At 36.7% G+C, this 16390-nt stretch overlaps 1 protein-coding gene across 4 annotated transcripts in view; it reads left to right on the top strand.

Moving 5' to 3' along the window:
* The window catches only part of LOC107697034 (plectin-like), a 108418-nt gene that overhangs the window by 42296 nt on the left and 49732 nt on the right, over positions 1–16390 (top strand). The window contains exon 1 of one of the 4 annotated variants that reach the window (XM_016497705.1): positions 10719–10841. The exons of 2 other annotated variants lie outside the window; for them this stretch is intronic. In XM_016497705.1, coding sequence (XP_016353191.1) covers positions 10802–10841 — 40 coding nt within the window. In that variant the 5' untranslated portion in view covers positions 10719–10801. Of the gene's footprint in view, positions 1–10718; positions 10842–12072; positions 12690–16390 lie in introns of those variants that run through there. One more of the 4 variants, XM_016497688.1, reaches the window with a different exon arrangement.

Below are 16390 nucleotides of genomic sequence, written 5' to 3'. Positions count from 1 at the left end.
AAACGCTTCCAAAATAAAAGTTTTTGTTTACATAATATATGTGTGTGTGCTGTGTATATTTATTATGTATATATAAATACAAACACATGCATGTATATATTTAAGAAAAAAATTATTTTTATGTATTAGATATATTTATTTATAATATCAAATATAAGAATATAAATGTATATGCACGTAAATATTTCCAAAATATATGCTGTATGTGAGTGTATGTATATATACATAATAAATATACACAGTACACACACATATTATGGAAACAAAAACTTATTTTGGATGTGATTAATCGTTTGACAGCACTAATTTTTTTTTATGTTAATGTTCACAATGGCTACATTTGATGAAAGAAAAAATGCATATTATAGTGATATATTAATTACAATTTAAAATAACTCTATAATTCTATTTTAATATATTTTAAAATGTAATTTATTCCTGTGATGGCAAAATTGACTTAGACTTCAGTGTCACATGATCCTTCAAAAATCATTCTAATATGCTGATCTGGTGTTCAAGAAACACCAATAAGATTATTTATTGTTATCAATGTTGGTGCTGCTTAATATTTTTATGGACACAGTGATTCAGTGATTTTTTTTTACAGGATTCTTTGATGAATAGAAAGTTCATAAGAACAACATTTATTTGAAATAGAAATCTTTTGTATCAATGCCTTTACTGTCACTTTACATCAATTTAATGAATCCTTGCTGAATAAAAGTTCCTTTCTTTAAAAGAAAACTTAGGTAAGACAGGATATGACAATAAAAGAAATCACGTTTATGAGAACCAAACAAATTAGTTGGTCTGTCTGAAGTCTGGTTTTCATAAAAAGAAAATGAAAATAAGTAAACATCTCCTTCAGAAACATCTCCTGTTGCGCCTTTGCACACATCGTCTGGAAACGTTAGACTTTTCCTGGACATATGCTTTTAATTCCTCATCATTTTGTTATATAACTGACATTCAGCTCAATTGGCAGTTAAATTACTAAGCCGAGGGCTCTGTGGCAGTGCCAAGCCTGGTCTGGAAAGTGGCGTGGTACCACATAATAGTTCAGAGAAGTCCTCGTGAGACTGGGTGGCTGAGGATCTCGCCACACTGGTGGAGTCCTGCAGGATCTGATTCAGCCAGGATCCTTTTTGTGAACCAACAGCCATGATTTTAACTATTATCCCTGTATCTAATTTAAGCACTTGTGCGTGTATGCAGAAATACACTCACATAGACTGTCTTTAGCATGTTAGCACGTTTGTGCAGTCTTTAGTTGCTTTGTAAGGGGTTTAGTGTGTTGTGAGTGTAAAGTCACAAATGTCATATAAATTGTATTTCTGATTGACAGAACAACACAAATGGTTTTACATGCTGCTATGAAATCTGATCACATGCCTCCAAGTTTCTTGTTTGCCAGGGTGTCATGTTGGTACATTTTAGGGAAGTAAATAGGCCTTTTGGTGATGCACTTCCCCAAGAACCACACCCAAGTTACCGCCAGAGGGCACACCCATTAATGTTACCGCCAGAGGGCACATTTTGTGCTTTTATGGATTTTGTATAGTGACGTGACATGTGGCCAAGTATGGTGACACATACTTGGAATTAGTGCTCTGCATTTAACCCATCCAAAGTACGCACACACAGCAGTGAACACACACCCGGAGCAGTGGGCAGCCATTTTTTATGCTGCGGCGCCCAGGGAGCAGTTGGGGGTTCGGTGCCTTGCTCAAGGGCACCTCAGTCGTGGTATTGAAGGTGGGAGAGAGTGCTGTACATTCACTCTCCCCACCTACAATCCCTGCCGGTACGAGACTCGAACCCGCAAACTTTGGGTTACAAATCTGACTCTCTAACCATTAGGCCACGACTTCCCCTTCCTCCTATAGGTGTTCGTTGCATTCATTGCTACTTGAAGTTCCTAGTGTACTTAGGTTTGTGTTGGGGGTGTCAAGTTTTCTTAAAGATTTCTCTAAGGCTCCAGCGTTAGTAATGTGGTAACATAATACAGTTGTTCATATTGGCACCTGTAATGCTGTTGAGCTGTTGACTCAACTATCCCCTCATTCATATCACAGATGAAGTTTCTATGTACTGCAAGGTGTTTAAATCTGCTATGCTTAACTAGAATATTGGTCCTAAATCTAGGGTGCAAACTAGGTTAGATGCCATTGGTTTAGGAAGCAACATATATTCATAATCACAAATTTAGTTTGGATGGTTTCAAAGATGTTGCTAGGTTGCTTGGTGGTGTTTTTATTGGCCAGAAAAGCCCAAGTACTTTCATGTAAGTCTATGGGATTTATTTTTTATTTTTTGCCATGTGCCACGTGTTTTGTTATGGTTTGCTATGCAAAAATTACAAGTTTGATTTCTTAGAAAACTAATATGATTCATGTCCATAGCACAAATAGTGCAGAAAGAATTAACTACTGAATGAACTACTATTTTTAATTGCTGAAAATACTTGTTTTATCCAGTTATAGCTAAATGGTGTAATACATTATATGACTCAGCAATGTCACACTATAAATTCAATAATATTTAAATTATATTACTAGGAAATCTATTAAGATATTTTTCCAAAACATAAATTAGTCTATTAGCTTTCTAATAGAAAAGTATTCTTCATAATAAGCTTTGAAACTGCTGACTTTATCATATGTCATTATTTAGATCCAGTGGTTTCTGTTCGGTTTTATTTTTAGGTGAACTCAGGAAAGAAAAAAAGTATTACATTACTTCTTGAGACAGTGAAGTGCCTGTTCCAGGAAAAAGTCTAGCTTAATGTGCTGGTTTGTTTTCCAGTGTTGCTAGTGACCATGCCACTGCTGTTATGGACACCTTCAGTCGTTGATCATTGTATGAGTCATTTTAGGTTGCTGTGGTGACAGTGGATCGTTATTGACCACACCCAGTAGGCGCTCAGAGTGCTGACTCACTCGCTCACGTCTGAGGCAAAATTGCGCCCATCACATGAGGATATTGGGCTGATTAGTCATTCAGTAGACCTTCCTGCATCCTCTCCTGTTGCCATGGATCTCTTCCTGCTCCTGCTTAGATTATATTAGGTTCCCATCACTGACATCACACTCTTCTGGATAAGTTAATTTTGAACTAATGGGGTGCTGTTCAGCTGGAAGTCTTAATAGTTAAGACTGAAACTAATTGTAGTCAGTTTAATTAATCAAGAAGGTATGAGAGGCTTTGCGAAATTGTGAAATTAATAAATTAGTGCCATAAGTACCACAGTACCATGTTTTTTAGGCAGCAAAGTTGTGTGCCATTTAGAATTTAATAGAAATTCCTGAATTTAAATTAGGGTAGCAAACGTGCATATTTGTAATTTGAATTTGAAGTTAAATTATCATGGAAAAGATAATCATGTAACTAATATTTTTATAGAAAACCAAAGTTTTTCAATGCAAAACCTTGTTTGAAAGTTGTTTAATAGGCTGTTTAATATTTAATAGGCTTTCTTTGACAGACAGACAGATATTATTTTTAGTAATTTGTATTTAGTTTATATGTTCCATCATATTGATAAATTAACGTTTGAGAACCAGAGTTAATTTCCTCCATCACAAGTGCTTAATGTAGAATGTTGCTATGCGACAAAAATATATCAATCTGCAATGGGTATTGATATGATAAACCTGTTATATTCCATACTGTTTCTATATATTGGATATAATATGACTGTAATGCTGTTAAATAAAATAAAACAACAATAAAACAAATAGTTAAATAAAACACTCTGGAACGTAAACGCGTTGGGAACAGGAACACCTGTCTTTATCTATCTTTGGATAATTGTTAGATAATTGGGGTGTATAAACTAGCATATGATTAATAAAATGTGTTTGTGTTGCGTAAGTGTGAGTTGAGATGTAGACTGCATCTGTAAACTCCCAAAACATAAATCAGTTTGTTTTCACATTACTCAATACGTTAAGTGTTTTGTGTGTGTGTGTGTGTGTGTGTGTGTGTGTGTGTGTATATATATATATATATATATATATATACATGCTTCATTTTAAATAATGAGTTCCCCTCTGGCTGGTAATGGCCTGTGGGTCTTCTTGCACAATCTTCACTAACTTCATGCTTATGGCATGTGTTAATATATGTGCATCTTTGCACGATTGCGCAACAAGTAAACAGTGAGTCTGAGTTTTTGTTTGCAGTATAGTATGTTTCATCAAAAGTTAGTGCATGTGAATGTGTGTTTCTTTGTGTTCACATGCTCATTATCGCATGTTTAAGCTCCTTCCCACTGCCCCATAATGTCAGAGTGCAGGGGTGTGTTGAATGATTTGGAGAACAACCATGTGCAATAAATTCCACCCCATAAACCAAGCGCTGGAATGCAGGAGAAGCGCCAGTTGCGATGGGAAACTGGAGTTTTAGGAACACTTTATCTGCCAGAGGCTTTCAATGAGATCCTTTCATACAGTTTGTTTTATGAAGTGCCCTCTTCAATGCTCCTTCTATGTGATTGTAACTCCATGGCACAGCTACTGTCTGAGAGATGCTCAAATGAGTGCAAGGTCTAAAATGACGGGCAGTATCTCTATAAGTATGCATGGCAGCAAACTGCCGCTCATTGGTGGTGTTATTTGTATGGAGAGTGTCTAATTGTTTTATGCTGTTGTTGATTGATGAGATATGCATGGTTGAGGCTTTGCAGATCAGCGTGATTTAAGCTCCTTCTCTTCAGGGGGTTCAGACTACACAAGGTTTTTGTTTACCCAGCTTCACCCTAAATCAGTTTCAGCGTCAGGCAATGACTTACAGATGAACTTGCGCACTACTTGTGGCTTGGCTTCTGAGAGAAACTTTGACTGTTTTCACTTGCTAAATGTAAATTTTTCCTCTTTCTCAAGGGGAGTCAATTCTTAACCATTTTTTATCTTTTTTTTTTTTTACCAGTTGTAAGCAAAAATAGCATTTCAGAAGTCACAAGTGTCAACAAATACCTCGCATTGTCCATCCAGCATGAATTTTCATAAAGAGTTCCCTAGTAGGCTACTTTAATGGTTCCATGGACATGGTATTGTGATGCTGTCTGATTCTAAAACCATGGTACTTTGATATATAGCATGATGTTCAGTGTTGGGGAGTAACTAGTTACATGTAACAAAATTACGTAATTTAATTACAAAATAAATGTAACTGTAATCTGTTACTGAGAAAAAATTTGTAATTAAATTACAGTTAATTATGGAAATGTTAACGATAACAAAGGGGGTTACATTTGAATATTTTCACACACATACAGATCTGATTGATTTCTTTCCCAAATTGCGTTGACTGCTCTAAAATGAGACATCAATGTTTCATGAGTTTAGGACACAGTATAGGACACATGCTTATTTAATAACTCTTTTATTTCTTATTTGATTTTATGTATATCGTTATTTTTTAAGATTAACTGTTGTTTTCCAAAGCATTGTTAGATGCCGGTGTTTCCTTTCAGCTGTGCAAAGATTTGATTTCAAAAATAGTACCATAGCTATTAAACTATATCTTGTTATGATTTTAAATCTGTATTTTACCTCAAAACGATCTCAAAATAAAAAGAGGTGCTAAAGTCTGATTTTGTGGTGGTTGCGCTTTAAAATTAAATTATTACCATCTTAATTCAAGTGATGGATTTTGAAAGTCTGACAGTAATCAGTGTTGAGTATACTTTAAGGTTAACCCTGCCTGGTTAACAGTTGAAAACATTTATTAGAAATGTAGAAAAGTAATCAAATGCAATCAATTACATTACTGATTACTAAGCAATTGAAATAGTTACACTTCTTATTACATTTTAAATAGGGTGACTTGTAATCTGTAACCTATTATATTTCCAAAGTAACCTTCCCAACACTGCTGATGTTGAATGATTACAATATTTATATACCATGTATTTACAGGGTGCTTTAAAGGAAGCTATATTATTATTATGGTATATGTTCAAAAACATAGTATTCCCATGATCTTTGGTACTTTTGTTAAGCTATATAGTGCTGATTTGAAGCTGACAAATTAAGTCTTGTTCGTTAAGTTATTGTAGCAGCAATTTAAAGGGATAGTTCACCCAAAAATTAAAATTTGATTTTTATCTGCTTACCCCCAGGGCATCCAAGATGTAGGTGACTTTGTTTCTTCAGTATGTCCGAACTGTTCGAACTGTCCTGAGCGGTGGCGCGTCCTCCGGAGCGCGTTCTCAACAGCAGGCGCGTGTGTCGTCGTCGTCTTCTTGCTTTATGGCGGATCGCAGACTTAAAAGTGCATTACCGCCACCTATCTCTCAAATGGACCATTGACACTCTATCTACAATCTCAATTAGGAGTGTCAATGGTCCACTTGAGAGATAGGTGAGGAGAGATAGACAGACCGATCGTTTTGTGTCTTTACACATCAATGTATTGTCACGAGCCACAGGGTTTAATTTGATTTTGTTTGTGTATGTTTTCTTTTTACTCTCAAAGCCGTGATTCCCATTCACCTCCATTATAAGACTGACAGACTAAGCAGATAAACATCAAATTTTCATTTTTGGGTGAACTATCCCTTTAAAGGTGGTCAACTAATATGGTCTTGATGGTTTAGAAATGTATGTAGTGGAGACATACCAGCACACTAGCATCCAAAACACAACATACGCTGGAATTTTCAGTAGGGCGTGTGCTTCTTTCTAGCCAAATATCTGAAATCTGAACAGATTGTGAAACTTTAATTCTTGAAACACTGATTTAAATGGGAGACAGATTGCATATATAAACCTTGTGTAGGATTTTAGGGGTGAGTGATAATTCGTTCTCTGTCAATGAAGCTGCAACGAATAAATAGGAATGTTTGGAGCAACTGGAGTACAGATCAGTCTTTATGAGATGCAGGTGTCTCACAAGATGTGTCTCAGACTATTTCGAAATTGTGTTTGAAATCACAAAAGAGGGTCTTTTAAATGTATTACTGTCATACTCTGGGGATGGATGATTTGGATATGTCATTAATTCCTTTATTTCATTCTGCACTTAAAATTATTTAAAATATAACCATCACTAAACTCCAGGGGGCAGTGTGTAGTTTGGTTAAAGTCATACAGTTTCTGATATATATATATATATATATATATATATATATATATATATATTGTACTTACACAGATGTATTATTCAAAGTATTAAATGTATGACGTGAAACAGACACTCCAACTCGAGTCCAAGAGAGCTTGATGTCATTTTTCCATGAACATTTTTTTCTACGGTCGATCCGTAAGCCATGTTTCTTTCCACACATTTGGAGTTAGGCCTCATATATATCACCAGATGCTGCAAACATAGGCATCATTGTCTAAATCTTCCTTTGAGAGACTAGTACTCTAGCTGTATTTTCCATCAGCATCCATTAGCACATATGATTGTGTATGTAGGTATCATAGCGACGGCTAAAGGGAGATTAAGCAAAAAAAACATCCTTTCAGCACTAACACCATTTGCCTTTCATTAGGTTTAATTATCCATTATGAAACACGAGTTGTAAATAACGTCCTCTGTTTCTGGTGCATGCTTATATTTAAGTGACCTATTACTGTAAATAAACCATATCATGTTGATTTATGGATTTTGCCTTCGAAACACCACATTCGAAACTAATGGTTCATGAATTGGAGGTGCACAGAGTGTCCTTTGAAACAGCTGTTCAACATTTCTCTTCATTTTTATGAACTAAGCATTCATGTGCATCTATCTAACTAAAATAAATGGTAGTATTTATACACTTTTTAATTTAACAGTATTTAAATATAATAGGTAATTTAAATATAACATTATTTATATACATTATATTTTTTAGCTTTTATATATATTTTCTTTATTATTTAATTATTATATTATATAAAAAAAAAAAAAAATGTAATAAACAATGTGAAAATTTTCTAGCACAAAGCTGTTATAGTCCAACATGATTATGCCTTGATCTGTGTTTTGGCGAGACAAGGTGATGTTGTTGGTGCAGCGCTGTTTTTGGTAATATAATTAGGAAAGATGAATTTTTTGTGGGTGTGGCATTCATAAATACATTTTCCTGTTTGTTAAACATGATTTATCTCCTTAGAAATGGATGAAACACTTAGAATATTCCACTCAATGTAAAATTTGTGGATTTTGCCCAAAGGATACACTTCTTTCAGTTTTGTTTTTTTTTGCATAGTTTGCAGGGATTTATGATTTCTACTGCTTCTTTATTCTTTTTATAAACTGATAAAGTGAACCTGTGCCACGTGTACTACTACACGTACTTTCTTGTTAAAGTTTAAGGAATGATATGATAGACAGGTTCAGTTGCATTAGCTTAGCACTGCAGGTCAGGTGAAGATCCCTCCCTTTCATTCATGCTTTTACTATATGTGCCTCGGGCTTTACTATTCTGAAGAACTGAATGATGTGTAACCAGTTTGTACAGTTATGTGAAATATAAAAGGCATACAAAACATCTCTGTGTTAACTTATGGCAGAATCTCAAATACATGAGACTAGATGTGTTGAGATGACAGTAATACCTTGAAAATCCCATTCCAGACGTTATTTACTGTAATCATTAGAACAAATCAGATGGGCCTAATATGGAAAGGGTCTGCTGTAAAAGAGTGTCTCAGAAATGTTGTGTTCATATGCCAGATGTCTGACCTTAAGAGCTTTGCAGAAAAGGGTTCTGCGATGCGCTTTTTAGAGCAGAGACCCCCCATGTGGAGGTGCCTTATCGTGCTTGTTCAGTCTTTCTCTCTCTGTCTTCCCTTTCCTCATGCACTTTGATGGTAGTAAAGGTTACTGCTTTCTGTACGTCATAATGACTCAGGAGTTGCAAAAAGTTTTTGTGCTGTTTGTGGGCTATTATGAAATTATTGTTCAAGAATGAAGGAGCTGTTTGTTGCATTTTCGAAAAACACAAAAGAGCCTGTTGCAGATCAATGACACCATAATTGAGGCAAAATGCCTGCTGGAATCTTCATGCCGCTCTCAGACAGAGTATTTATGAGGCCAGAAGGACAGGCTCCCACAGAGCTATTTGAAAGTGATATGTGCTATGGGCTCCCTAAAGTCTAAAATAGAGTGTTAGGAAAACTTTTGCTCTTAAGAGGACAAATGGTAAATCAATCCTTATTTAAAAAAAAAAGAGACAAAATTGAATTGTATGCCATGCAATCCCTGCAATTAAGACTTCAGTTTATTTTATATGTGCTTGTCTTTGAAGTGTTTTCAAAGAACTTTAAAGGCAAGGGTTGTCTGGCATCTTGGTTCAGCTTTAAACAGCACAAAGAGGTCATAGGTCGTGGCACAGGATGCAGCCTACGCCCTATAGCTCTACAAAAACTTTAGATTTAAATTTAGGACAAACCTTTAATTCATAAATTATCATGGGACCAAGATGCATTTACAGCTGTGGGCAGTGCACTATTTTAAAACAAACCATTCATCCTTTGCTCCAGAAGTTTCCTTTCCCAGGCAGATAAATGAGTAGGAGATCTGAGACCAATTAACATCCATTCATTTTTTCACCCTCTCTCTCTCTTTTTGAAATGGGCAAGAAAAATGCCTGCTTCTGTAGTCTTGACGATCGCATTAAGATGTTGCCAACTCAATCTTACCAAAAACTGTATTTCCAGCTTTAGCGCAGACTGCTGAGTGAAATAAAGACAAACGGGGTAAGAGAGATGAAAAGGGAAACGCTGTCGTCCTCTAAGTGATTTCAGTTTAGTAAATCAGACTAACTGCTTTAAACAAGCTATAATGGAGATTGATGATGGTAGATCCTACATGGAGGATTTGATCCAAAAGGGCCAAGGTAGGCAACATTTGATTTGCATATTTAAAGGGACACTCAAATAAATGAACATTTTAAATAGTCCATCTTTTTTGTTTCTGAAACTCGATCAATGTCATTTAATTATGTTGACATAGAACTGCATCACTTGATTGTGAGTATTTATCTCTTTAGCTAAACACATGTCACTTTTATTGGACATGGTCACTTGGTTTATTGCAGTTTACATCTGCATGCTAATGGTTTTTTTCCTTGTTAGATGTCCTAAAGGGCGTTTCTTTTAGAGTAGACGTGGAGTTTCCTAATTGGTTGGTACCTGGTGTTAGTAATGTAGTTAAAAGCTACCCAAATCCAATAGGTTACCACATTTTCCATCTGTATTCCTTTTATTCTCAAGGCTAATATTATTGGTACACCCACTACTCCCTTAAGAATTTGAAACCAAGATGGATTTACTGCTAAAATCTATTTCTCAAACCCCAGCAGACTTAAATTGCAGTTGTTCGGGATTCCAGATTTGCAAACCCAGTAGTTGAGGTTCCCATTTATTTTCTAATTCTAGCAGTTTTAGGGACAGCCCACTGCTTTATAACTTCAGAGGCATTACACAATGAGATCTTTGTTATATATGCGGGTTTGCACCATAGTCTTTTTTTCACGTACTTCTCAAAAAAGTAAGAAAATAAGTCAGTTTGCTATGTTTATACAGTTAATTGTATAATGAACTTTACCACCGTTCCAGGCATGCAGTTTCCACAATGGAAAACATTTGGATTGAATAAAACCCGCTACCCTTTCTCTCTCTTTTTTTTCTCTCATTCTCCCTCCCTGTTTCCTTCCATGTTTTTCTCTTTTTTTCCCACTTCTGACTGCTGTACGCCCCTCTGGATTTGATCAGCATACAATGTCTTGAGGTCAGATGTGCTACATTAGCAGTTGGTGTCAGTATTTTGCTTGAGAACGATAGAAGGGCCAATTTTGTTCGACATGAACCTCTGCTGCTGTTGCTGCCGATCTCGACCCGATGGTAGGTTGGAACTGAAGACCTTTTCTTATTATTTTTGTGGGCTATATATAAATTGAAGCTGTATGAGCATTGAATTCGACCCTTTTTTAGGGGGCTTTGCTGAAGCACATGGGCTCCTTTATGTCTGATATTTAATTTGCTATTCTTAATTGTGTTCATAGCAATTTAATATGATTGTTGAATTTTAAAAGCTTAAACTAAGTGTATAGTGTTTCATTTTGAATTTCAATGTCTCCTTTTATTCAGTTCTGCTTGTGAGCTGCTCCATCTCTACTGAGTATCTCACCTCGTGCAAAATAAATAGATGGCAGGTGAAACTGTACCACACTTGAAGGAAGTGAGGTCAGAGTGTGGCCTGTAGAGGACGCCATTTTGGTTCTATCCATCAGCAGTTTCTAGATCAGCCCTGTAAACTTGCATAGGCAGACATGGGTGTGTCTGTCTGTATGTCTACCTATCTCATCTGCCATTATTTTATTCTCAGTAAGCTGGAAGATTATATCTGGTTGGCTGTGTGTGTTGGCGTGTAAGTTTTTACGACCAGTGAGTGATCGTATCTTAGGGTTGTTGCATAGCTACATACCTGACCTGGATTCTCTTCTACTTTTAAACTCTTTCGTTGTCTCATCTATGCATAGCATGAGTCCCGTTTAATGTGTCGCCGGCTCTATTTGCGGCGTCTTTATTCGGTAGTGTTTAACTACCCTCCCTGCTGCTTGGTCACACGGCCATGAATCATCAAGTTGGTCATTGTCACTGTTTTAAATCAGCGGTGCTCATGAGAGTTTCATTTTAATGTCATTACTTTGTACATTGCTCCAGTCCTTTAATGTGATTATGCACAGTGTGGGTGTGTGTCTGTGTTTTATGACTTTGGGTGTGACATGAGCAGTTTGTTTGGAAACAAACATTCTGGAATAATATCCTTTATAGCACAGCACTTGCAGAAATACTAATAGTCTGGAAAGTTACAGCACGTGGCTGAAGCTGGAAAACATATGGAAGTAACAGTGCAGTTACATAATGAATCAGAGAAAGTACAAGAAAATCATTCTAATAGGTCATATACAGTTATACATTTACACTAAACTAGACAAAATCCAGTAATCCAGTACAAAATTGTATTTTTTCATATTGCAGACCAAAAAACCTTGGAATAAGATGTTATGTAATAGTATGGTATAGACTCTTATCAGCCGCTGAGGGCAAATGAATGTGTGTGTGTATGTGTGTGCACTCCCAAAAACAAACCTCACTCATGTATTATTAACTTGAGACGGAGACTCGAGCCAGAGTAGACAGGAAAAAAGCTCCAACAATGGATTATAAGAGAACAACTGTAGTTGCCATGCAGAAACATGATCTCTTCTGAATCATAAGACGGCAGAGAACGAACTGGAGTGAGAGAGCATGCTTAAATGCGCAAAAACAAAAAATATGCAGGAATTGAGCTATTGGTCAAGGCGAGAGAGGTTGTGAAAGGAGGGCGGGAGGTGGAGGAAGCTCAAAGGCTTTTACCAGCGCTCTGAGTCACGGACTGAGAGAGAGAGAGAGACGGAGAAAAAATAAAAAAGGGCAGAAGGAGGGGGGGCAGCTGTCGTTTAGAGCGCTCGTAGTTGGAGAAACTATTCTGCTGGGTACATTTAAAGCCCCCCAACCTCCTCCCCCCTCCTCTCCCTCACCTTTCACCTCAAGGCGTGCTCCGGTGAGCAGAGCTCACAAACTGTATCCCAGGCCCGATGCCGGCAAATCCTTCTGGAACTGTGTTCCCAACCCTGGTGGTTTTGGGGCATGTGGCAACCTTGATAGCTGTGTGGAAATGGATGCAGCGAAGACAAGTCAGCGAAGGTAAGAAGAAACAAATTTATGCACTTAAAGCTTGAAAAAGTCTAGTATCAGTGTCCTGATTGTATCGGACAGCGTTTATCCAGCGTGCTGTTGCTCTCTCTGTACACAAGTGCAGCACACCCTCAATTTCCCTCTCTCTCTGTTTTTTTTTCCTGCTGTGTTGAAACTGCGGGGTTAACCCTTTACACACTGGATGGTGCGTGATGACGTTGTGACTTTTGATGAGTTGCAGATGCACGCTGTTGCCTATGGCGTGAAGCTCACTCATTTGAAGCACTTTGTTTGGGTTTGATTTACTATTCTGGCAGGCGTTTGTAGTATAACCTGTATTTTGTTATGTGGTTTTAGCACCTTTTACTTGACGTAATTATTATTTTCATGAATGTCAATGTCATACTACAGCTTGAAAAAGATGTACAGAGTTTTTTCTCATGTTCAGGAGAGTCTTACTGGTATGTCGAGAATGCAAATTGTTATTCTTAGTGTCTAGAAGAAGCCACCTGGTTTCAGTTGTCCTTACAGGCTTAGCCTAAGGCGTTGTACTGTAAGACATGCTAAAAAGCTGTTATCATCTAGTCATACTGTGAAGGTTGCAGGGACATTTTTCTGAAGGCGCACACCCTAAACCTAACCTTCAAACCTGCCCTTTATCTGGCAGTCTATTTAAATAGATAGAGGTGTGGAAAGGTGACCAGTGTCCAGGGGCGTGTTCTTGGATACTGTCACTTCAAACAGTAGTCCTGGGACGCTTTTGTAACTACAGTAAATACTGACTTATTTATAAGCCATGATTTACATATTGTGTGTTTATTTGTGTTGTTGAATGCGGTGTTATTTGCATAATAACGAAACGTTCTAAAAATGTCGCTGTCTCATGCTATCAAGAGCAAAACATTCTCAGACGACCTTGCTTTTGATGGTGTATTGTTTGCATTGGCAGCGTTTTTGAAATCCCTCCCTGTTTCGTTCTGCAAAGGAAGTAAATTTAATCCTTCATTCAATTTATTTAAAAGAGATGGCAAACATAGTGTACATGAACACTGCATTTATATGCATAAGTGATTATTTTAAATAATATGGATACAAGTGGAGTAACAAATGCATGCTATTTTTTGCAGAGGTAAAACAGATGAGTCTTTCTTTGATGGAATAGTTTAATTGCGTGGCACATTTTCAGCATAATTCACTATTGTTCTGTTGTTAATCTGTCCATCGGGACTGGGTGTGGCCCTTGGGCGTTAGATATGTACTCAGGGCTCGTTTGACTGGTAAATGAGGGTTGTTGTGCTGGAGGACAGGTTGCGTTGCATTGAGACACCTGGGCAGCGCTCATTAGCTTGCATGTTCCTGTGGTCTCATCTTAAAGAGATAAACCTGAAACTCCAGTTTGTGTTGTGCAGTTTTAGTTTTAGATGTTCCTTGATAAAAATACATGATCTTATGACTTGTTTTTCTTTCCATAATGTATATTTTGGTGAAGTTGTTTCTGAGTATTTTGAGTATTGAAAATTCAGGTCTTCCACAGAAATGTTACATTTTAAAAACTGCTATTTTTCATTGTTACAATATTGCTGTTTTTACTTGTACAATAAATGCGGCCTTTAGAGACTTTCAAAAACATCAAAACTCTTACCAACTTCAAGGCTGTGTACGTTCAAGGTATAAACTCCACGATGTACTTTTCCTTTGGGTGTTCTGACTCGATTGGGGTTTTATGAGGTGAACTGTGATGACTTTGCCAGCGGTTGCTTTTCACTTCAGAAGCAGGTGATAAGGATTACACAAAAGGTTGTGCCAGTTTTAAGAGACTCAGTCGTGTGCCATTTGAATCTAGGTCGGCTGTGGTCTCTTTGATCGCTGAAGGTCGTTCAGTTGCAGTGCGTAAATAGTATAATTTAGTATGTCCGGTGCCCTATGCACCGGCCATAGTAAAGGGTAGTTGTGTAAGGTTGCATTTGAATGTCAGCTGGCTGTGGCAAGTTTAAGGATGGTTATGTTGGGAATTCACCATAGCCAGTTTAAATTAAGAACACTCTTCCACTGCAGCGCACATGGTGCCACCAGTTTACTTTCTGTGAGTGATGTGTGTATCCTGGATACGACCAAAACACCCGCCGCGCTCATACCAGTGAGTTACATGAAGATCTCGACTATGAGCTTTCAAACACGTCAGCCATTAGATTTGTGCTCATATCATGCCTATAATCAAATATCTATAATAATACTTTAAACTTTATGTCTAGTTACTATTACACTCTTAAAAAATACTAAATTATTGTATTTATGGTTGGTTCTTCATTTATAATAACTTTTATGTTTTCTTTATTGAATTTAATTTAAACAAATATTTACACCTTTTTTTTCCAATGAAAAAGTGCAGTTTCTTCTTTTTTTTCCCAAAAGCCATGATTTTAAAACTTTGCATAAATTATACTGAAAAGTTGCTGTAAACAATCAGGTATATAACATTTAAGTTATTAGCTATTTTGGGACATGAGATAATTGGTTTAATGTGGTTGAATAAAGCAATAAGCCCCAAGAAGCCGTGGTTTACAGTGAATTTATAACAGCTAAGGGGCGTTGTTAGGCACGACGCGAAGCTCTTTTATAAAATGGTTATTCCATATACATAGTAAGGTTTCACAAAATAAAACAGAGCAAATAAAGTGTAATGATATTAATAAAAACAGTATTCTTCCACCAAACAATATAGTTCCTCAGAATCAGTTGTGGTTGCAACAAAGTGGTTGCCAAGCAACAGACAAACGTAAACAAAGGTGTATGTTTGTAGAGTAATTTACAACAGCTTCGAACGGAAGATCAGAATCAAGGACCGGAACTATCCGTTTTATAAACATCATTTGAAGAGGTGGTTTTAAGATTTAAAGCAGGCAAGCATGTCCTATTTTGACCTGGTCATAAGGTAGTGATCGTGGAGGCTATTCAGTGTTTCAATGTTTTGTTTTGTTTTGTACTAAGTAAAGCCTTTAGAGGGGGCTGACCTTTTCATGATGCCCAGTGTAGTATTCCCATTGACCACACCTCGCTATTATAGTTAGTTATTATATAGAATATTTCCCTTATCTTCAGAAAAATCAAAACAGTCAAATATCTTTCAACACATATTTCTGTTACCCAACAACTCTGACCTTTAGATAAGTTCTTCTGAAGATAAGCACCATATTTTGCTTGCAGTCAAACAGCCATGAAGCTGTCAGAAAAGCATCCAGGAATTTTATAGATGCATTTAATATCAGCTTAAATGCATTTGTATGTAACAAGTTTCCTTTTCGAACACATTTTGAAGTCTTTCTGGCTTATTATCTCCCTACCTTGTACTATAGTACTGTGCAAATTCTTGAGGTAAAAGTGGTGCTTTTCGTACATAGGACCACAAAAGCTCATATTTCCTGTGTTGCAGATGTGATATGGTACAGAGCGAGTGAGTCAGATTTTCTAAATGAGTCAACTGTGAAGAATTCCTTCAAATTAAGTTCTTATGTCGCATGACAAACATCACAATATTTACTGTCCTCTTCGTGATTCTGAGGATTTTGGTTTGAGTCAAAGTCTGTTTTGTTACCCATCCCATTTATGTGCATTCATTATATGCATGAATTACATGATTCATTCTCATTGGCTTTTAAAGTCAAGTATTCGTATGGCAGTAGCTCTTCACAATAAGTAGATTTAAAGAAAAC

The sequence above is a fragment of the Sinocyclocheilus anshuiensis genome, unplaced genomic scaffold (assembly GCF_001515605.1).
Source record: "Sinocyclocheilus anshuiensis isolate Anshui unplaced genomic scaffold, SAMN03320099.WGS_v1.1 scaffold1038, whole genome shotgun sequence".
In the NCBI taxonomy this organism is placed as follows: Eukaryota; Metazoa; Chordata; class Actinopteri; order Cypriniformes; family Cyprinidae; genus Sinocyclocheilus; species Sinocyclocheilus anshuiensis.
Note: the sequence above shows the minus strand (reverse complement) of the source record. Positions and strands in the feature narration are given on the sequence as shown.